Source organism: Armigeres subalbatus, chromosome 2 (assembly GCF_024139115.2).
Source record: "Armigeres subalbatus isolate Guangzhou_Male chromosome 2, GZ_Asu_2, whole genome shotgun sequence".
Taxonomy (NCBI): domain Eukaryota; kingdom Metazoa; phylum Arthropoda; class Insecta; order Diptera; family Culicidae; genus Armigeres; species Armigeres subalbatus.
This window is the reverse complement of record NC_085140.1, coordinates 262,933,020-262,957,698: the sequence shown is the minus strand read 5'-3', so window position 1 is coordinate 262,957,698 and position 24,679 is coordinate 262,933,020. Positions and strand designations below refer to the sequence as shown.

The window sequence follows — 24,679 nt, the reverse complement described above, 5'->3', positions numbered from 1 at the left end:
GACCACCGGTTGGGAAGCACTGGTCTACAAGTTTGATTGACGACAAATTAATAAATAATGGCAATGATTTCGTTAGTGCATGTTTTTTTCGGCTACTAATACTTCAAATACTAATATTAATACTGTTAGGCCTGTTAAAAATCGTCGCATACTGCAACTGCAAATGACGCATTTTTTTAAAAGTCATGGTATTTTTTCATGAAAACAGACCAAGTTTCAGGTAGTAATTTTCAATAGATCATTAAAAAACTTTTTTTATTGATTGAGGAATGGTTGAAGAACGATGCACTGTGTCGTTGATTTTTTTTCTGGAAATGAAAACAGACACAGAAATGATCAAGGAAATCCAAGGAAATAAAAAAAAACTGTTCGACACTTATAGATTTTTATTTCCACAAAATAAATGATCAGAATACATACACGTTCATAACTGCGACGGACGGTATCACGTGAGCCCACGAAGGGAACTTCTTGATCAGATCGGTAAAATTTTGCGTGTGCTTGTCATGATGCTCCCAGAACGTTGTAACAACAGCAATATCCACCAAAGGCCCATCGTAGTTCGGATCAGGATGCTCGAAATCCATCGAAACGTTCCAAGGTTCACCTGGCAAACCATGGGTTATGAGCACAAAGTGACCCCGTTGACCGTTAAATTCAGTTTCCGCGGTTAGCTCATCAAGCAAACTCCAGCCAACCAACCGGACTCCGACTTTTGGACCAATTATAAGCGACGACTGGATGCTACCTTCAATTGTAAAATGCAGTCGCCGGATATGCGCATCGATCTGCTCCGTATGTATAAGTGTGAGAGTTACCATTGTGTCCACGGTTGGCGCCGGACCTGCAAGCCAGAAGTTATCGAACCGTATTTGGTGCCATATCGAGTAGAATGGGACAGCACAAAATATTTCCTCAGCGCAGCTGGCCATTTCACGCATTCGGACGACTCCTTCATGACCAACAATGTCTCGAATGACTCGCTCCGAATTACGATCCATTTCACGTAGAAGAAATCCTGAATCACTATGCCGCAGCTCTCCTGCTCGGTCATGGTACAGACGTAAGGCATGTGTGAGGTAGTGCCTCTGAACTGATGGAGCTTTGGCGCTTTCATCTCTGTATGGGAAACTGGCCGGGGTGAGGCATGTCAGGAAGAATGTTATCAGAATTGGAGCCACAATTCGTGCGGTAAGTTCTGATGGTTTCTTTAACAACGATATCAGTGGTGTAACGTAGCTAGTGGTTAGAAGCGTGCAGAATGCAGCAAGCAAGCCAATCAAGTTTTCTGGGTTTTTGGTTCCGCCAATTCTTCCGGAAACAGGAATAAAAAGTTGCATATAAGTGTTGTAGAAGTTGGTGGCCCAGAGCATCGTTAGAATTTGAAAAGACATGTGCAGCAATAACCACTTCCGCGTAGTATTGTGGAATCCTAGTACAGATGTAGTCAGAGATGACAAAGCTGAGATCAGAGCCACAACCATAAACATGTACGTGCTCCGAATCCCGGCTAACGTCAATGGTATAATGACCAACCCCCAAAACACGCTCACTCCAATTAATCTCGATTGCACAGTCTGCGATAAATTTAGCGGGCTCTTGTTATCAACGAAAAGTTTGTTGACAATCATTTGCGAGAGGCAATGGCAGAGTAATGCCGGTCCACAATATAGGCCCAGAATGAGATAGCGCGAAGAGTACCACGATAACGCGTAGCCCAGTGCATCCAGTTGATGTCCGATAATAAGATTAGTTAGTACACTTCCAAGCGTTCCCCCGATTGTTGCCAGAAATCCGTAGGCAGCTTCTTTCAAAATCGTTGTTTTACCTTTTGGTATTGCTTGGCCTAACCCATAGAGTGGAAACAATGCAGCCAGAATTGACACCACCGTGTTAATTATAAACGCAGCCTCGGTACTGTAACTCACAAACAGTAGTCCAAGATAATCAAAAAAGACACTTTTTCCTTCAGCGGCTTCCACTTTCTTGGTGTTTGCTAACTCATCACTGTTCACCATTTTTCTCGTTAGTGCAAGTATGTTATCTCCTGTTCTCTGCAGCACCGGCAGCGACAGATAGTCGATGTTGTCGTACTTGGTATGATAACGGTATCCATCGGCAACGTGAGCAAAATCCATCCCGGGAATATTACCAAAGTCCCGAAATATTCTAAAATCCGTATCGGATGGGATCAACCCCGATTGAAACAACTCCTCCGCCGCAGCTTGAGCGAATGGATGTCGGATGGCCTCCGCATATAGATCAATCATCCACGGATGGCGTGGTCCACTTTGAAACAGCACTTCCTTACCACCGGAGCCGCCAGATTCCAGATTTAAAAATGCCGCAACCTGTCTGGCCCACGGATGTTGAGTAATGAACCCATGCGCCGCTTGCAGTGGAGTCTCTTCAGCACCATTGAACAGAAAAATAATCGAGTGGCGGTTTCGTTTTGGTTCTCTCGACAACACCCTCATGATTTCCAACATGACACAACAGCTGGCGCCATCATCGCTCGCTCCAGGGCTGCTGGCCACCGTGTCAAAGTGGCAATTCAGCATTAGTGCTGGTTTCGTTCCGTCGTCATTCTTTCCCTCCAGTTTCACCACCAAATTTTGCACATTCCGGTACAAGCTGGCCAATGGATGTCCCAGAAAGGCTACTGAATACCCGCCGGATACAACCTGATGCTCGACAAGGAGTTGCTGATTGGCATGTTTACTTGCTTGGATCAACTCAATTTCACGCTTAATGTAATTAGCCGTAAGCTTCTCATTTGCTTCACTGCCGGTTGGTTTCGGTCCAAAATCGTTCAGTACCTTTAGATTTTCCCATGCTCGCTCGGCGATGAATGCTCCCGGATTGTTTTCCAGCTGAGCACGTGTCAATGCATCGGGGAGATTGCTAAGAAGGTAGCTCGAAATAGATCCACAAATTAGGATTAGAAGAACTCCCAGCATTCCCAGCTGGGAATCGATCTGGTGCAGGTTCGTCACATCTTTCGATGATTTTGATTTCGTTTTCGAAACTTTCCTCTGTCGGTCGACCATGTCGCTAAGAGATTAGAGACACACTGACTGCCGTAGTGGAGGCAATCTTATTCGATGATAATTGTAACCATATTTAAACTGGTTATCATATCTCCGAACGAGGTAATCAGGCTTAGATAACAGTTTGCTGGAAGATGGAAGTTCAAAGCATCTATGATGACTAAGCTGAATATTCGCCTTGGTGGTATGCATCATAAATTAAGCAGGTATTATTCTGTGAAATTGATTTTGAATACAGATGTACGGTAATAGATTAAGCTATTTTAGACACATAGTATAGTTTTTGTTTTCTAATGCAATCTCTTTATCTCGGCTAATACAAACTATGCTCAATTGTATGTGTAAAGAGTTAACATGTAACAGACTCAAACTAAGACTAGACCACCTGTGCACCGCCGGCGGTGGTTTTACTAACGCCGCCGCCGCTGACGATTTTGGGTCATAATCATAATTTTGCCACACCGATGGCTAATCACATTAAAAAAAATTAACTTCAGTCAAATCGAGTAAAGTACGAAATACTTAGGAGTTGGAATTAATTGGAATAGTACTGAACTCGTATTATGATAGTTCATAAATGTTAAGGTGGAACTCGTCAAGTGTTGGTGTCTCTAAGTCAGTGTGGTGGCATACATTGTCTTGGTTAATGAATAAGTTGGTTGATTAGTTTGTGAATTTGAATGAGGATTAATCTAGTAGATTTATTCTACTAAGTAGAATAATACATAAAATGTTTAACTGATCTTTAGAATTCGTCTAAGCCAAGGCCTCATTCAGTCGGGCACCTAAACCTGTAGGTGAATTGTAAATTATGTTTGTTGCGGTACATAAGCTTTTGTCAAGACTTGAATACATGTCCAAAGCGCCCCCATTCTTGTAGGATATGGAATTGGTGTAGGCCAGCGGTTCTCAACCTTGTTCTTGAGAGGTACCCCTTCGTGTTTTTGTAATCATTGAGGAACCCCCTATTTTGATAAGCGTAACTCTTAAGATTATCTTGAAAGAGTGCTTTCGAACCTATTGAAAAGAGACTTTTGAACATCTTAAAATAACGTTTCTAAACCTTTTGAAAGTAGGCTTCCAAGCTTCTTGAAAGAAGAGTTCCGAGCCACTTGAAAAGGGGCTGGCTGAAAGAAGAATTCAGAGCCCCTCGAAAGGAGGTTTCCAAGCCTTTTAAAATGGTGCTTGGAAGGAGGCTTTCGAACCCCGTAGCTGAAGCCTTCCAAGAGCTTTTTTTAAAAGCCTTTATGCCTTAGGCTTCTGAACTTTCAAATTTAATATTGTAGTTAAGAAGTATAATATTCTTAACATATTTAATAATTTTGTTTCTATCAAGTAGATTGCTTTTGAAGATTATTTTGATCTTTTGACCAAAGCCCTTCGTGCACTGTGTTAGCTGTGGTGGAAATGATTCGATATGTTTTAATTTACTGATTGCTATGCATATTATGTACAATACAAAGCCTTGCAATATAAATTTATATAATTATTACAACTTTACCAATATTTTTTTTTATTGCAATTGTAATTCGTCCGCTATTAGGTATTTTCGTCCGAGGCACCCCCTGGGGTCAGCGAATGTACCCCTGGGGATACATGTACCCCAGCTTGTGAACCGCTGGTGTAGGCAAATCATTGCTTTTCAGAAGTTTCAAGTCAAATACCACATTAGTTATCTTGACAATATATTCTTTTAATTGATATCAACAAGACCACTTATTTAATCAGTTTTCTCTGTTTTTTATTTATGCTATTTGAACAGTTTACTTATTTGGCAAACCAATTCAGCAAAATAATTAAATCCCTACTGTAAATGCTTTTCCAGTGTTTTTCCAGCATAACTAATTTTGATTTTAAAATCAATTTTTGAATATGATTGACAAACCCACTTGGTAGAAATATTTCACCTGGAATTCATTTTATGGCGCCGATATTCATCCCATCAAAAATAAAGCAATTTGATTTTTTTCTTATTTTTGTAATTTTTTTAGCAGTGTGCACGCATGTTAACAGAAAGAAGCATCGAATTTGGTACTGTATTTCTTTGTTTCGCGATGACATGTATAAATGTTCAGTGAGATGGATATCGGGACAGTTGATCCTATGATCCCATGTAAATTCCTCCGTAAAGTTTCTTTAAAAAAACCTTAGAATATTACTTTAGCAATTCTTCCGAAAATTGCTTACGAATTAGATAAACAAATGGTAATTTTCTGTGAATTTTCACAATTTTTATAAACATTGTACAAACTATATCAACATATTGCCGCAAAGCTCGGAATCCAAAGCATGTTTTACAGTAGTAAACTCATTTTTGACAAAAATGTAACTTACACCCCTCTGCTTCTAACCCCCTCAATTACAAAATTTTCCACAAAATAAATACTTTTTTCATAAAAAAGAAAAAAATTCCACAAAATAATCAATAAAGAGCTATGAAAAAATAAGAAAATTTCCATTAAAAATTCAAAAAAAGCAATAAAACTGATAAAATTTTCCATGAACTTTATACGCTTTTTAAAGAAGGGATCATCTATGGCAAAATGCACATTTTTATTGCTTTTTATATTTCTTCGGAAATTTTCATATTTTATTATTGCTCTTTATTAAATTTTCATGGATTTTTTAAATTTTTTTTGTAAAAAAAAAAATATTTCGTAGACAATTTTGTAATAGTTTAATGCTAATTAAGCATATGCGGTATTTCGAAAAATTTTGTTTCAGGTGGTTCGAAACGAAATCTCGCGGAATTTCGCGGAATTTGAGAATGGCGAAATCTGATTTCTTTATTTCGTTTCGTTTCGTAAAATTACAAAAATTTCGCTAGAAAAAAAACCAGCTTCTCACAAAATTTAACGGAATTCCGCGGAATTTCGAAACAAATGCTGCGCCGCTGAAATAATACACAAAACTATTTTTGAAACATTCTGTTATACAATTTTTTTTCTAATAACGCTTACTTCTTCTTCCTCAATGGTTCTACATTCCAACTGGAACTTGATCTGCTTTTTAACTTAGTATTCTATTAGCACTTCCTCAGTTATTAATTGAATTTTTTTTCTATGTCCGCCATTGCGTGAGTATGTATCTTGTGTGGCAAAACAATGGATACACTTTGTCCAAGGTGTCCAGAACGTTTCCAAACTGAAAACATCTTTGACCAGACCGAGAATCGAGCTCGCCATCTCCGGATTGGCAATCTTACGCCTTTGCTCACATAACCCCGTTCTGAGTCGACAAATACGTATTTATATTTCTCCTATAAAACGTCTTCAGTATTTTGTTAGAAATTTCTAACAGAAAACGAAAAGTATCTTTAACTATTCTATTATTATTAATTATCCTATTTGTGTAAATGTAAACAGATATGAATCAGACCAGTATAACTTTGTCAAAGATACAAAGTCGTGTCGTGGATCCCAAGGTCCCTTTTGATATCATTTTTCATACCGATTTACCGATTTCTTCACCTCCACTTCGGTCTCAAACCAGGTTTAAGGACATGGGTAAGCACCGCTTAAGAGTTAAGAAGGCCCTTAGGGATAAATTGACTGTAAGCACATGACCGGCATCATTATTGGTCATGAATTGGAAACTCCGAGGCAAGTGAATAACTTTTTTATACTATATTATTTAGTAGATTACACCCAGTTCTTTTTTTACACGGTTGGTTTTCACTCGATTACGACCTTTAGCGTCAATAAAACTACGAGTTTACTCTATGAAAAAAATCACAAAAGAATTAAAGAAAATTCAGGTAAAATTAGGTTTTTAACGAAATTTGAAACGAAAAATCAAACAATTCCCAACAAACATTAGAAGCTGATTGAGCCCTTATTCAACCAAAAATAGTTTTCTTCAGCTGAAAACAAAGCTTATTCAGCTCAAATTGTTTGTTGGGTTTCTATATTTTCATATACTTACTATAATATAAAACTGAACTGATTGATCAGATTCGGGAGCACACGCTTCTCGATGCATTATTGCTTTGAAAGCGACACAAATGCTGGAACGAGGCGATTTATCATAGACTACTTCTTCTCTTATTATAACTCTATTTGTCGCAAAAGAGTTATTTAAATTTGAAAAATGAAATCGAAATTCCGTACATAATATAAAACCAATTTAATAAAAATTCTGCGGAAAAAAAACGTTTCGTTTCGAAAAATTACGAATTAAATGGATCCTGATTTCGTATCGTTTCGAATCAACATAGACATTTTAAATTTCGTTTCGTTTCGTTAGGAAAAATTGTGCTATCGCATACCCTTAATGCTAATATTAATTTAGTCATGGAAATTTTATGTTTTTCCTGTGGAACATTTTTATTTCTATATGTAAAATTCTTCTTTTATAATTGCAATTTTTGCTTTTACAAGTGCTAATTTATTTTTGCTTTGTGAAAAATTCTTGATTGTTGGAAATTTTGCTTTATTTGTGGAAATTTTATATTTATTTATTGCTTATACCCTAATTTCTTTATTGGCAGTTTTCTATTTTTTTACCTAGACAGGTAAGATAGTTCCCAAGCTATCAGCCAAGCCGTTTCTGGGTGGACGTTAGGCAAAATAACAGCGATTTCAATTCCGTGTTGTTCTTCAATGGCCCTCTGCTTACTTTTCAACTTCTATGCGATTTCATACTTGTCGCTTGATTTCAATTCTGTGCTTCATCGTACTTTTTAAAAATGCTCCCTTCCACTTTCTGTACTTTCAATCTCGCTAATGTCGATTGCAGTAGATTCGAGTATGGCGAGAATGAGAAACTTCTCGTTGCCTTCGGGACATTCAGTATTATAGCGGTGATCAGTCAATCTAGATAGGGGATCTGCAATATTAGCTGAACCTTTCCTATACTTTACATCATACGTGCAATGACTGCAATCGTAATACCCATCTCTCTAAACGGGCGCAGGGGCGGGAAGTAGGTACAAATATCGTTTCAAGCGGCTTATGATCCGTTTCAAGTTCAAATCGACGTCCTACAAGATACACGGAGAAACGCTCGACTGCCCAAACTAGTGCTAATGATTCTTTTTCTGTTTGACAGTAGCGTTGCTTGGTGGATGTCAAACTCCTACTGGCATAACAAATTATACGAGGGTTGTCGTCACTATTATGCTCGAATCGCAACAGCCCAACGCCTAACGCTACCGGTGAAGCATCTGCTACAACTCTAGTGCGCAATTCGGTATCGAAGAACTTCAAATGCTTAATATCGCTTATAAGGTCTTTCTGTTGCTTGAATGCTTCTTCATGTACGTCCGTCCATCGAAACGGTACTCCGTTAAGCGTCAATAAACGTAGGGGAGATGCTACTGTTCCCAAATCCGGTAGAAACGGCGTCTTTTGGTGTCCGAAACGCCTTTACTGCGTCAACTTTACTTTCTGCTGGTTTGATTCCATCACCTGAGAGATGATGACCCAAAAAATGTAGCTCAGTGACTTTGAACAAGCACTTCTATGCATTGAGTAACACATTGCGGTTCTTCAAAATCCCTAACACTTTGTTTAAACACCGATCATGCTCTGCTTCATCAGCGCCAAACACGATGGTGTCATTAATGAAGCTGATACAGTTTTCACACTCTGATAGTATTTGTTCGTTGATTTTTTTGAACATTTCGGGGGCACAAGACACTCCAAATGTCAGATGTTTCTATCTGTAAGTACCGCGATGACTCATCTAGTTCGATTTGATGAAAGGCGTCTTTTATATCTAACTTGAAGAAAAATTTTGCCGATTTCATCCGAGGCAGAAAATCGTCAATCACAAGGAACGGTGATAACTAATCACTATATGGTGATTATTTGATGATTCTGATTCTGCCAAATCACACCAAGCGCCAATGAAAAATTTCCAATTATTTAGCCAACGTTTTCGTGTATCAGTTTCAATTAATCACAAATTGCATCGGTCATCGATCAACGCTATAACTAAGGATATCCTACCACAAACGTACGCATGACTTGACATAAAATACTTTCCGTTTTTCTTTTGCGGGCAAAATATCACAAGTCAGTCAAAAAGCCGCTTGGTGCGGTTTGGCTGAACCCCAACCATATATTTAAAATTACGGATAATTTTAGCTAAAATTTTGAACGCGTTCAAATTTTAGAACTGAACGCGAAGAGCAAGAGCTTTCTCTAAATTTTGAACGATGATCAACTGATGATTACTGGGTTTGCGATCAGTTTTTATGAACGAACAGTTTTAATTGCCAAACTCCTTTTAGGAATTCCTTCGGATTGTTTTTTTTAAGAAATTCCTCTAGGGGTTCCTTAAAGAGTTGCTTGACAATTTTTCCTCAAATTACCATAGGTATTCTTTCAAAACTACTTTAGGCAATTTAGGAAATTTTCTCCGGGTAAAATTCCTCCAGTAATTTCTTTGGTAACTTTAGGAAGCTACGTACCCTATATACACTAACAGAACTTGCTCTGTACACATCGTTGATTTGTCCAGTCGCCCTGTACTTCCACGACGCATGGACGTTCAAAGATGCAGATTATCGAATACTCGGAGTGTTTGAGTGTTTCAATATTTAATGGTGGAAAATGGTAAATGGAGCAGACGAACTAATGAATCACGAGATGTACCATGTGTACAAAAGTGCAGACATGGGCAAGTTGATACAGTACGGCAGATTACAGTGGGCTGGACATGTAGTGCGTAATCCGGAAGCGAAACCAGCGAAAGAACCTGCAGAGTACCTGGAAGAGGACGTCGGCTCTGGGGTAATCCCCGCACTCGCTGGCTGTGTAACAATCCTCGATTGTTTGCTAATGATACAGCAATTTTCTATCCAGACCATGATAATTCATCTATTATCTAGTATCTATTATCTATTATATTGCAATCAGTCCAACAGATGGGTTCAAATGCGATACAATTTTCTTCCGTGGGGAGTGAAATAGCATATACTTTGTTTTTGATAGATTCAAAGACAATAAATTAGAGTCAAAATATCTCATAAGTATTTGTAAATCGTTGTTCATACATTCCAGCTTTCCACGATCGCCATAATGGCGGATGCTATAATTTTTTTTGACATTAACTGCTTCCCGACACTGAACTGAAATTTTCGTCTAAGCAAGCCATGATGTTCTTCGTTGCCAATGACATCCCTCAGTTTGTTATTTTCTGTCATCAAGAAAAAACTGGTGTCGGAAAACATGTCTTTGAAAATACCTTCTGATTCTTCTACATTTTCAAATACTTATTTTATTTCAGATAATTGGTAATCGTAAAAAAAAAACTGTGTGGAGCTAATACGTTTATAAAGTGGATTTTTAACCGCAAGCTGACCGACAAATCTAAGACAAGGACGAGGTTGCCCACTTTCAAGCCCACTTCATACACTTGGTTCGACGTTGCCAATCAGCATAATGATAGTGAAGGCAGATACCATCTGTCCTTTGAGGGCTATGATATACCGGACTTTCCTGATACTCCATTTGACACAAATTTCGGTATTTTTGACCAATCAACGCGTTCTAAAATTATATGCATTTTCTAAAAACTACGGCCTACAGTCCCGTAGATGCAACATTAAAACTTTTATTAATGTTTACTATTGTAGCTTGAACTTTCGCAGCGGTTCACTTTCACATCTATCTTTAAGTTATTTTTATTATTGTTACCGTAACATCCGAATATAAGTAATAAGTGTGAATAAAGCATTTAGAATCGAATGTATTCGATTGACTCGAAATCTTTTATCGTCCGTAATAAAGCATAAGGACGGAAGCGTCTGATTTTTTTGTATTTGAATATTTTTTAGGATGTCGACTACGTGGAAAAATCTGGAAAGTCAGAGAAAGTCAGGGAATTTCATTTCGGACCTGGAATGTCAGGGAAAGTCAGGGAAATTTGATTGAGGTCAGGGAAAAAAATCACAAAAGCCAATATTTTAAATTTATAGAGATTTGTTTTTAATTCGGGCAATATACTATACTAAGGACACTTATGACAATGAAATTCTGAACCAATTTCAATCCATTGAAAAAGGACCAATAAAGGTACTGAAACGTCGCGTCGTACCGAAATCATATAACTTCTGGTCATCAGACTGCATAGCCGATAAACAATACTCCGAGGCAGTTACAGTCGACAACCACCTCCACTATCAAGCTATAAAGCTTTTTTGTGTGGCAGTTGGCAGTCTCTAGACTAAAAGTCTACTCCGGGCTCTTTTCATGTTCCCCATGGTAATCGAGTTTGTTTTAATCACTAAACAATAACAGATGTTCCAAAGCCATATTGCTCAAATGGCCACTGTTGAGACCTGATCCAAATAGTTTTTTAAAGTCCCCTGTAATATTTTAGATTATTTAGTTGGAACGGTTTTGTATCGGAGTCAACTTGATTTTTTTGCAGTTTCCTTATTAGTAGCGTTTGAGTCATGTTCCCATCAAAAAAAAAAGTTCGTTCAAATACTTTGATGATTATAAAATAATTTGATGTACCTATGATATAGCAAAATTTCATTTAATGCTCTAGTGAACCCTACTAAAAATCTAATATAATACATTTCCTTTTGATAAAATGTGACGCCCAATAAATTATCTAGTGAAAGCAGTCGAAACTGAATCAAATGGCTAAAATAGGCCATAGTTCAGAACAGTTCAACAAACAATCATCAAACATGTTCAACCTACAATCAACAACTAGATATTTGGAAGCTTGTTAAACGAAAACCCCGAATAGTATCTTTGTTGACCTGTGACGGCACTCTACAGCATCGGCCTCATCTCCAAACATGATTCTGAGGGTAATATTTCAAAAACATTACGTGAACTTCCATTTGATGATGGGCTTATAAAGTCATTGGTCGATCCTCGCGTCCTTGGGTGATCAAATTAATGGTCATGTAGAGAAAATGATAGTGGATAAAAGCATCATATGGACTACCTCATGTACGTAGGTGGCGATGGTCTCAATTAAATCACATTAAACGTTACTCGATACTCCATAATAATGCTCGAACGCAAGAGGAGGATGATGTTGTTGTCAATGGTAATGTTTCAGTTTTACATTCGCTGCTTTTGATTTTTATAAAACAATTTTATCAAGAAGTATTCTGGTTGATCTTTGAGAATTTTGTCCAGAAATTACTTCAGAATTCTCACTGAAACATAAAAAAAATCCCAAAGGATTTAAACAAGATGTCTGGATAGTTTTTATTCTGGAGCTCCTCGATGGATGTTCAGTAGATTTTCTCAAAAGCTCCGCTCCAAAAATTTGGTATGGTATTTACTCAAATTTGAATAGAATGTCTTCGTGAAGGGATTCATATAAAAAAACAAAGGAATCTTCTAACATATTTCCACGAGTTCTTAAAAAAAACTCTATTAGATGATCCTTATTAAGTTTCATTGCTTGTTGCAACTCTCTATAAATAAAACAATGATAGAACTCCAAGACCATTTTTGAAAAACAACTAAAAATCGATAAAATAAATAGAGTAGGTGTAACTCCCCTTAGTATTTGAGACTAGTTATGCCCCTTTAAAAAAACACCTATTTTTTGGATATTTTTCCATGGGACCATTTCTTTATTTAAACAAAAGGCCACAATCGACCAAAGTTTTCACGACCTGACTGTGTTCAAACCAAGTTATTTAAGGTATTGCAGTGGTTAGAATATTATGCTAGGCTTACTATAAGTGCACCAATGATTTATGTGAGTTTGTAGGGTTTGCATTCATGATTAGATTATCTGGAAGATTGCAAGCAGTCCTTAACTATATTTAGAAGTCTATAAACTCCACAGAGAGAAGACAAAGTACATGATAGGAAGAGGTTCAAGAGACGACAATGTGAGCCACCCACCGCGAGTTTGCATCGGTGGTGACGAAATCGAGGTAGTAGAAGAATTTGTGTACTTGGGCTCACTGGTGACTGCCGAAAATGACACCAACAGAGAAATTCGGAGTCGCATAGTGGCTGGAAATCGTACGTAATTTGGACTCCACAAGACGCTCCGATCGAATAGAGTTCGCCGCCGTACCAAACTGACAATCTACAAAACGCTCATTAGACCGGTAGTCCTCTACGGACACGAGACCTGGACGATGCTCGTGGAGGACCAACGCGCACTTGGAGTTTTCGAAAGGAAAGTGCTGCGTACCATCTATGGTGTGGTGCAGATGGCAGACGGTACGTGGAGGAGGCGAATGAACCACGAGTTGCATCAGCTGTTGGGAGAACCATCCATAGTTCACACCGCGAAAATCGGACGACTGCGGTGGGCCGGGAACGTAGCCAGAATGTCGGACAGTAACCCGGTGAAAATGGTTCTCGACAACGATCCGACGGGCACAAGAAGGCGAGGTGCGCAGGTGGGCAAGGTGGATCGATCAGGTGGAAGATGACTTGCGAACCCTCCGTAGACTGCGTGGTTGGCGACGTGTAGCCATGTACCGAGCCAAACGGAGAAGACTCTCAAATACCGCACAGGCCACTTCGGCCTTAGTCTGAATAAATAATAATAAACTCCACAGAGAGTGAATATGAATAGTATACTTGAGAGCCATGGAGGTTTCTCGATGTTCACCTAATCCGTAAGATTTTTTAACGGCATTAGAAGGATTTCTAAAAGCTTCCACGATGGTTTGGAAAGAGTTCAAAAGTCGTGTCAAAAGATACAAGATTTCACACAAATTTCCAGAAAGATAATGAAAATGATTTGAAGAAGTCCGTCAGTAGTATTGGAGGTCTATTGCGACACCAGGAAATTCGTGAGAGTTCCCAATGGTGGATGAAGGCACTAGAAAATTTATAACATTAATTGGAGCCAATTTTAGAAAAATGTGAATTATGGAAAATTTTCAGGAGTTCTGCGCATTATGAACGACCAGAATTGCCAACGATATTCTCCAAATCCTCGATGTTCTGTTTCTAAAGGTGATTAGGCTTTCAGTAGCTCAAGAACTCATAATGGGCTGCAAGAGTTTATACATGCAGAGATTTTCATATCCTTCTAAGAATTGAAAAAACATTTTTCATACCAGAAATTTTTCAAAAAATTGTCTGGAAAGTCAGGTAATTTTATTCTCAAATTTGAGTCGACACCCTGTTTTTTCTTGTCATCGGATGAAACTTTGTTAAATTTAGCAAGTTTTAAGGCTGGAATCTGTATTTATTGTGTTTGTTTTGATCTTCTTCAATTATGTATACATGGAACAGCTTGAGAGAATCTTTGACGTGTCTTTCGCCTACAGCATATCGAGAAAATTTCTGCTAAGAAGAATGCAAATTTGTCTTCCGAACCATCAATCAGGAGGAACCGAATCTTTTTAGATGAGTTCTCCTATGTAGTGGATAACAACATGTGGTGCTTCTTTCTTCATACTGAAATACCGAGCAACAATACTTGAAACTTTGTAGTATTGGATTACTACGGAGCTGAGAGCTCAGCTCCAGAAAAGAACTCACAGCCTGTTACAGTTACAGCTTACAGCCTTACAGTTACAGGTGTTACCGACCTTTGGCATCCGAAAGGTTATTACCTTGATCATAATTACCGCGTTTTACCTAGAAATAAATAGTATATTAGTTATGTTAGTTATGTATTTAATTCATATTTTAAAAGGTAAAAATTGAATGTAAAAAAGATAACAAACTCTAGGCTGTCATTGGTATTGAACAACATCGCTTGCTTAGACGAAAAATCCAGTTCAGTGTCGGGAAGCAGTTAATGTCAAAAAAAAAATATAGCATCCGCCATTATGGCGATCGTGGAAAGCTGGAATGTATGAACAACGATTTACAAATACTTATGAGATATTTTGACTCTAATTTATTGTCTTTGAATCTATCAAAAACAAAGTATATGCTATTTCACTCCCCACGGAAGAAAATTGTATCGCATTTGAACCCATCTGTTGGACTGATTGAAATTGAAAAAGTTTCTGAATTCAAGTATCTGGGATTGATTCTAGATTCTACGCTATCATGGGGAAATCATATAGCGACTTTACATAGAAAAATTGCTTATCTTTGTGGATTAATGTACCGAGTTCGGAGATTTGTTCCACGTAGTGCACTTTTGAAGTTTTACTTTTGATGCATATATTCGCATATTCAATATCTTATCATTGTCTGGGGTCATGCATGTAAAGCTAAACTTAAAATAAAAAACTGCAAACCTTGCAAAATAGATGTATAAAAAATATTTTCTCGTTGCCACTGTTGTTTCCTTCGGTTACACTGTATACTAGTTCTTCACACAATATTCTACCAATACGGGCATTATGTGACTTGCAAACTTGCCTGTTTATTTTCGATACGATAAAAACTTCCTACAGACATCAAACTTTGGTTCTGCCAATAAGATGATTTTTGCGACCATTCTGGATCGAGATCAGATCAGACAAAACACAAAAAGTGAGTTTATTCATTTTCGAAAAAGAATGTTTCTACTACATATTGCGTAAACAGAGATATGGTATATGTGTTTTCTATGGAATAGCAGATTTTTCATACAAAAATCAATATAATTTTCAAAATAAAGTGGACAAAGATGGACAAATGAAATACCATGGATTTGATGGGCCTGCATGTATACTTTCAGAATACAATTGAAATGTTTGCTAATATTTGCTAGGGTAAATGATATATTTTGGACATGTACATATTTTGGACAAGCCTGAGCTTCTTCGATCAATTTTAGATAATGTGTAGGAAAATTTTTATCGAAAGTATGATCATTGCATACTTTTACCTCAACTCTAGCGGCCCCTGATGAGAATTCACAAATCAACTATTATTTATCGTTAAAATTATCTAAAATAAAAAGCTTTCTACCAAAGTGCCTGCTGGACGCCAGTATGCAGGAGAACATGCATTATAGGACTCTTCGTAACATGCACCTGAAACACGTTTAAATTGGTTCAAACGGCAATCTTGAGGTCCTGCGGCCAAAGTTTGATTGTAATTGAGATACTAACATATTCCAATAGCTTAACATGAAGGGGAAGTGGGGGTAGCACGCCCATAGGGGTTAAAACGCGCCACCCCTGAATAAGGTTAAATATCCCCATTTTGATTATTTTCAATAGTCTATACGATAAAGCAATGAAAAATATTGCCATTGGATACATATACACTGGATTTTGTTTTTACGCGATTTACATTTTCTCAATTTTCCACTCATCCTAAATGTTTAACGTATATTAATTATCATGTGATTTTTCTTTGATTTATTCTGGATTTTTGAAACATGTTGCGAAGAGTTTGGTGGCAAATTGAAGTCACACGATCAAAATACGAGTGAAAAAAATCGTGTAAAAACAAAATCCTGTGTATTTCATGATTTTTCTCTAGTTATACATGAAAAACTCGAAAAAACGATTTTTGCGTGTTTTGATGCAATTCTAGCTCGGTGGAATTTAGTCTTTCTGTCGCTGTTATACATTGATAAATTAATAATTGAGCCATGAACCATGCTGCTTACTCGTGTTCTTTATGTTCCACACGAAATCGTCGTCAAAAATGGTTTTAAAACGATTTTATGGGCCTTCAAACTTGAGGTCGGTGGGGCATTACGCCCATGCTCATTTCGTATGACCGAAACAGCTGAAATATTCGGTTAATTGCCTTAATGTAGGCAATTAAAATGAAAATCAGTACGATAAGCACATGCGCGTTTTAACCCATCCACTGGCGCATCTCACCCCGCATGGTTTCAAAATCATTTTTTTCGGGTGCTTTTTAAAATCAAATTTCTGTGCAATAAAATGGACAATTAGATATCTGTTATCGGTAGTCAGTCGCAGATATGCTGTTCTTCAGTATGCGCTGATGAAAACTGGCTGAAATGGTGGTTTTCATTGATAAAAATGGCATTTTCCTTAACGTGGGTGTCCTACCCCCAGTTCCCCTAAATGAATGTGGATACGTGTAGGTAAGTCATACCATTGAGATCTGTAGGTGGCCATTTTTAAATAAGGAGAAAATGACTCTGTCCAAAATATATTCATTTTCCATGTCGAAATTATATATTTGATGTCCAAAAAGAAAATATTTCAGTTCGCAGTATATCACAGTTTACACCTAGTAAACGTAATTTACTCAAAAATTGGGTAATGGAGACACAAGACTAATCATAGGTTATGTATTTGGATGAACCTAGTGGTTTTCAATTGGTTTATACTATTCAATCTCGATATATTTTCTAATGAATGTCCTGCGCTTGTCCAAGATACATCATTTACCCTAGTATGTAGAATGCTCGGAAAAATATCACTTTTTCATGAAAAAAACGCTTATAATATGCTTGAAAATGAAGCTATCAACCATCTTATGTAACCAAACATGCGCTTTCCAAAGACCGTGAAGCGATACTTACACAGTTTTTGAAATTTTTTTGAATTAGTGAAAGTGGAAGCTAAAAACTATTTTTTTCGGGACCACCCTATCTAAATTTAGTAATTTTGTCATAAAACATTACCTGTATGAGATAAAACAAATGTTTATTAAGCAAAAATGCTTAGAATTAAATTCTCTATAACTTTGTAGAATACTATGATCTCCTAACTCAAAAGGTTAAAATAATAGATTTACAAAAAAAAAAAATTCAAAAGGGCCACCCTAATGACAACTAACACCAAAAATAAATCTTTTCTTGTAGATCATTTCTTCTGAAGACGTCAAAACTCTAGCACCGATAGTTTCCGAGTTATCGATTTATGTCGTGAAATTTTACGAATCCGACCATTGTGCGACCTCGCGAATATTGAGTTACCGTCAACTGGGGGGAAGATGATCATTGAGGTGAAGATGATCATTTGATGTGTCAGTCAAAAGTGCCAAATTTTTTAATGAAACGGTAGTCAACAATATTCTCCGTTCAACTAATGTTACCGCTAGGTAGAAATCCGAGTTTTTCGATTATAATCATGAAAATGTATTTTGTGGAAGAAAGAGAGAGATAGTCATAAATGACGCTATTTTCGTTTCAAATATTGACTTCGTAGACTTCTTTACGTAGTAAATTCAACATTCATACAAATAACCTAGTGTATTTTGACTACTAGGTCATAATGATTTTAGTAGAGCTGTCTTGATCAACTTCACCCCAAACCAGATTACTCAAAACATGTGTGATAATTTAATTTATTTTAATAAATGCGAACGCATTTCAGAAAACTAAAGTTGTTGATTATTGCAACGTATAGCAGTACATGTTTTGAAAATATTTGTGTCAATTTAAAATGTAAACACACATTGTTATTGCATATTTTGTCTTAAAAATGATCATCTTCCCCCCAGTTGACGGTACCTTTTCAATAATGTCCAACGATACGAGCTGATCTAATTTCTCTTCGATTCGACCGAGCAGAGCGATCGGCGGTCGTCGGGCATGTTGAGCCACTGGAGTGACAGTTGTATCTATCGGTATTCGAAGCTTTATTTCCTTCATTTTAGGAAATGGTGCAGTATTTTGAGCTTTATTATACATGAAATTGAAGTTTTGCTTTGGGAAAACTGTCAAAACGCACGCAAACGTATCCATTCTGCTCCTCTCTTAAATCCCAAAACGATCAGTTTTTACGAACGAACAGGTTGTTCTTAGCTCTTTTAAATGCAACACTGCTTTTAGGAATTCATTCGGATTGTTTTTTTTTAGAAATTCCTCTAGGGGTTCCTTAGAGAGTTGCTTGACAATTTTTCCTCAAATTACCATAGGTATTCTTTCAAAACTACTTTAAGCAATTTCTGGAAAATTTCTCCGGGTGATCCTTTGAAAATTCCCCCAGTAATTTCTTTGGTAACTTTAGGAAGCTACCTACAGACACTGACAGAACTTGCTCTGTACACACCGTTGATTTGTTAGGTCGCCCTTTATGGTCATGAATCATAGACGTTAAAAGAGTGTTTCAATATTTAGTGGTGGAAAATGGTAAATGGAGCAGACGAACTAATGAATCACGAGATGTACCATGTGTACAAAAATGCAGACATGGGCAAGCTGATACAGTACGGCAGATTACAGTGGGCTGGACATGTAGTGCGTAATCCGGAAGCGAAACCAGCGAAAGAACCTGCAGAGAACCTGGAAGAGGACGTCGGCTCTGGGGTAGACCCCGCACTCGCTGGCTGTGTGCAATCGAGGAAGATGCGCGTGCAGCCGGTGTGCAGGGAGACTGGCGACTGGCGGCCCAAGAACGAGCGACCTGGAATAGGAAATTACATTCGGTTTTGCTCCGGACAACACGGAGTGTACGACCATCATAGGTATAGGTATAGAGATTCTTGGACCTCCTTCACAACATTCTCCGTTTCTTTTGATTTTTTTCGGGATCTCTTCAGAAATTCATTCAAATCGGGATTCGTCGGAAATTTATTTGAAAATTCCTTCTAAAATCGCTTTTGGGATGCATTAGGAATTCCATTGAAAATTTCTGAAGAAATTCTCGTAGGATTTTACGTAGAAATTCCTAATGAAATTTTCTAAGAAATGCCTGTACGAATTTACCTAGTTTCCTCCATAAATTTTCCAAATGAGAAAGACCCTCAGTTTCTTTCCAAATATGTAATTAATTTTAGTTGAGATTAGTGCAGCCAATTTCTTTCAACGCGAAAAATGCTACGTTGTCTTGGCTAATTGCGAGAAATTAATGTCAATACTATGAGTGTATGACTTTTTTATGATTAGGTGGGTACTCATTGCATAAGTCTTCGAAAATTTGAAGAAGTATTCTAAGAATATCATATGAAGGAATGTGCAAGAAAATACCTAAACGATTTGTACTTCTTCTAGTTTCTTTGAAAGTGTTTCAAAATGCATAAAAAATATTAACCTTTTTTGCTCTCTGTTAATATTTACTGTATTCAGCTTATTTCTTTACTGCATCTATCTCCATATATCATTCGAGATATGACTCTGTATGATTGTCGACTTCGTTAAAATTTTGCGACATGATGCCACATCGCGAGACATTTCAAAAACAATAACAGTCAAATTTTTCACCCGGTGCACAAGTTTTAATCTTGCTGGGAAATCAACCGGGGGGTTGGGGGAACTTGAGTGCAAAGTGTACATAGTTCGAACGGCTACATGAGAGTATGAGCAACAACGGCGGCGCACATAGAACCGAAATCAGGTTCTCCCTCATGCTGGGAAAGTTGAAATGGGAAGAAATCCGTTCATTGAAAATTTATGAAATTTGCTGCACGGTTCGGGCGATGCTGTTCGCTCGCTCCGCTGGAAATCTTCACGCTGCGATACATAGGAAAAAAGGAAACCGCTTCTTCTTAGCCGAAAATACCACTGGAGAGCTATTATAAGTGATGCTAGGATGAGCTCATTGTTTGCGCTCCGTTTATCCTCATTCCACAGCCCTATGGTTCGTCTAATATTCCACACGAGAGAAAATGGGTTGGATTATTTCACGAGATGATATGTCGGCAATCTGCTGGGAAAATGAGGCGCACATTTCGGTAATGGTTAGTTTGCGAGGCGCGTTTTGTTGTTGGTATGAGTTTTTTCGTTAATACTTAAAATAAATTTCTGCAGTCAAGTCCACGTTCGATCTGTATAGTTCAATTTATGAAACATAAACATGAAACATAAACATGTCTTAAATTGTATTTGAATGCAATATTTTCAGCGTGGGCGATTGTCGCAACTTGTAATTTTTTATCAAGAATTTTTTCCCCAGGGGTTCTTCCATAGATTTCCTGAGTTTCTCGAGCTCTTCAAATTCGGCCTTACAAAAGAAATGAACTTCTAGGGAATACTCTCTTGGAATTTATCTCAAACAATATCCAGATACAACCATGGGGATCCCACATCGTAGTGGCTGCATTTCCGTCATAGAATAGGTAATAGGTTTGATTTCCAGCCTTATAGCTATGTTTTGTTTCGGTATTTCCGCAGGAAATTGTTGGAAATTTCCTCGGAAAAAATGCTCGGAATGTTGATCGTTTTTTTAGTTTCCACGATTTTTTTCCGGAATTTCCACGAGAAATTCTTTGGAAGTTTCCCATGAAATTATTCGGAATTACCTTGGGAAATATTTCGAAATTTTCACGGAAAATTCATCGTGATTTCCACGGGAATTCCCATCTGAATTTTTTCGCGAATCACTAGAGAACCTTTTTTTTTATTTTTACGGACAATTCGTTGGAATTCCCATCGAAACTCTTCGGGCTCTCCACAGGAAAATTTTCGGAACATCTTCGGGAAATGGATAAAAAAATTCCATGTAACATTTTTCAGAGTTTTCAGACATGATTATTTGTTTTCCTTCTTATTAATATGAGTTTAGACTTTGATAGTTAGTTCTTCACTTGTCATTAGGATGCCGAGGTTGGAAGGGGACTCAGGCTAAGACGAGGGCACCAAAGTAGCTTATAATTGTCTTATTTTTTTTTAATTTGATGATTACGGATTTTGGGGTATCAATTACATTTTTTACTAGCATCATCTCACTATTTATTTCACTTTTGAAGTTTAAAAACTGAAAATGCTACATAATCATACGGTGCATTCCATCACGTGTTGAAGAGAGGCGAAACAAAGAACCAATTTGTATCTACCGTTCGTTTATTCAGTAGGTCCAAACGTTGGTAAGCGTTGTGAAGTCGAATTAAAAATTTAGTATCTTAGGTGAAATAGCAGAGCTACCAATGTTCGCAGATATTCAGGCAATAGCAGTGACCGCTTTGGCAGGCTTGTCCTATTATTGTCAAAGGTTTTAAAAGACCTTCAATCATTTTTGATTCAATTCCCGAACAGACTCATATTCCGAAAACTCGTTTGTATTTTGAGATATTTCTGAAATATTTCATTTGAATATTTTATAATATTAGTGGGCTAACAAATCTTGATGGATAAACAGATTTTAGGTCTTTAGTATGTGATCATTACAACTTTATTATTTTAAACTAGTTTATTTGTCGACGCTGTAGCGCCCGTGTCGAGTGTTTTTTTTTTCAATCTAAATTTTCAACGTCTGTTGTCTGTGATTTTTTCATCAAATGATGTGTCTGGTTGTCTAAGGTTGTCACTGGCTTTGTTTTCTGAATCTGATAGTAAAAAAAGAATTGAAGTGTCAAATATTTTATTTTTTGTGAGAATTTCCCCGCGTGCTGCGTCTGGTTGGCTAGTCACCGGACAGACAAACAGGGCTATTATATTTTAAATACTCGCAAAACTTTCGCAATTTGATGCGGTTTAGGTGCTGTTCGGCATGTCAAGCAATGTTTGACTGAAAAAAAGGTTGTAGTCAGGATCATTAAAGTACGTCAATCAAGCACTCGCCTGAAAGCTCTTTTTATTTCGAATGGAAGAATTCTCATTTCAAATATTTCATTCATCTGCTTTAAATACATTCAAAGTCGAAAATGTGTTCAAGTGGACGTACATGAATAAAAATGGTTTATCCTTCAAAGTTGACCAGAAGATTCTATGCACTAAAAAAAGTCGTCGAGTATAAGAATAGTTCATGTTAGGAATATTTTGGCGATAATAGAAGAGAATCTCTCGAAGCCGTCGTTGTCCAAAAATGGAAAAAAATGCGGATACAACCTGAAAAAGTTTTGAAAAAATTATGGAAAAGTAGTACATAGCGGAGCTCATCAGGACACTGCATATCTTACTCTAGAGCCAGCGCAGAAGCTGATACTTATAACATGGTGAACGTTTTGTAGAAGGAGTTAACGCTTTTCGAACTGAACAAAAACTTTCTCAGCTTTCAACAACTCTTTCATCATTTGAGGACAAAATAGCAAGCATCCCTGATGTCGAATGTATATTTTCGAAATCATAGTTTCGAGAGCTTTTTTATTTCCCGGGATCCCGGGAAATCCCGGGAAATTATTATTTCATTTCCCGTTTCCCGGGAAGTTGATTCCCGGGAAAAATGCAAGCCCTAATTAGGTCCAAACCCGCAAGTTTCTTGATTTTGATGTCTGTGCTTGCGATGCATGCACGGGATTGGATATTTTACTATTTATAAATTGTTTGCATATTTTCAGTAATAAATAGATGAAAATCTGTATTTATAGAACGATACAATGAAACGTTGATCGAATGGTCCAAAAATATTGGAAATCCACGGTTGAGATATTAACGTTCAAAGTCTATCAGATTTTCGTGATGTTTTCCGATTTTCACGTAGTCCTTCGTCAAAACGAAAAACAGATAGTCTTAACACTAAAAAGATTAAAATTGGATAAAATTTGGTCCATTGGTTAAATTGGTCGAAACAGGAAAGGAAATTAGATGAAGGTATTTAAAAGGGATAAAAAATAGTGGGTTGACATCAAGGAAGGAGCGCACAACATAGGTTTGGTCTCCACAAGTTCCTATCTCACGCTTCCACGGGTCGTCCGATGACAAAATACCGCCAGCAAAGGGTTGTGTACTTAGCTGGTAGTGCAGCCTGGGCACTGTTGTCTTTCTGACGCCTCGAGGTACGCCTCGAGCATCTGTTCACCAGGAGGTGCGGCTCAAACAGCGTCTGCCTGGTACCCAGCGGCTGATTAACGAAATGCTGTATCGCGTCAGCTATACCTAAGGTGGCAGCCCCACCAGCGCGATGTAGATGAAGCCTCTCAAATACCACGAAAAATGAAGATAGAAGAAAAAGAGAACGTTATTTTTGGCAACCGACCGGGCAACGAAATAAGGACTATGATTGGGAACTCGGTACCTGGAATGTCAGGTCTCTAAATGAACCTGGACGAGCGAGCATTCTGACCCGTGAACTGCAGAGTGAACGTGGCCGTTATTCAAGAAGTCCGATGGCCTAGATCCGGAAAACGTGAATTCCGAGCCGTGGACCCCACGACCAACACTGCATTCAAATAAATAAAACATCTATCACAGCGGCGGCTGAAAAGCAGAGCATGGAGTTGGTTTCGTAGTGATGGGCAAGAAGATGAAGCGAACGAATCTATGTGTTTAGAATACTGGGCAAATTCTTCAATTACAGTCTAATCAACGTTTAAGCACCGACAAACGATGAATCCGACGACGTAAACGACACGTTTTATGAATTTCTTGATAAAGTGCCCAAAGCATGCCATGAAAATTGTTATTGGAGACGCTAACGCTCAGGTCGGTAGAGAGGAATTTTTTCCGTCCCATAATCGGTAGGAAAGCCTTCACTCCGCTGCCAATGACAACGGCCTACGGCTAGTAAATTTCGCAGCTGCCAGAGGGAGGGCCATATGTGGCACCTACTTTGCACGAAAGAACATCCGAAAGCACACCTGGAGACACCCAAATGGTGAAACTTGCAACCAGATTGACCATGTTCTGGTGGATGGGCGCCATATCTCGGATGTTATCGATGTGCGGACATTCAGATATTGGTGAATAGAGATCGGTACAAGGTAGTAAGAGCATCCGAAAAACGAACCCACCGCAGAAAAAAAGTGTACGAAGAACAAGTGATTAACGAGGCGCAGGAAAACATGGAGCAGAATGATATGCGGAGGTTTTATGAGACAGTCAATGGCGTGCGGGGAAAGACAGTGCCATCTCCCTTCATGTTCAACAACCAAGAAGTGAATTTGCTGACAGATAAAACCGAAGTGGGTGCCAGGTGGAAGCAACACTTCGAAACTTTGTTGAATAGTGGAAGTAACGGTGCATCGGTGAGCAGAATAAAT

At 37.9% G+C, this 24,679-nt stretch overlaps 2 protein-coding genes across 3 annotated transcripts in view; one reads left to right on the top strand and one right to left on the bottom strand.

Annotated features, from left to right (window-relative positions):
• Window positions 1-24,679, top strand: part of LOC134212165 (protein madd-4) — an 803,678-nt gene that overhangs the window by 34,801 nt on the left and 744,198 nt on the right. The gene's annotated exons all lie outside the window — the stretch shown is intronic.
• On the bottom strand, window positions 376-3,069 carry LOC134216261 (endoplasmic reticulum metallopeptidase 1-like). Its single transcript, XM_062695199.1, has one exon. It carries the CDS (start codon window positions 3,048-3,050, stop codon window positions 408-410), a length of 2,643 nt encoding a protein of 880 aa, XP_062551183.1. The 5' UTR covers window positions 3,051-3,069; the 3' UTR covers window positions 376-407.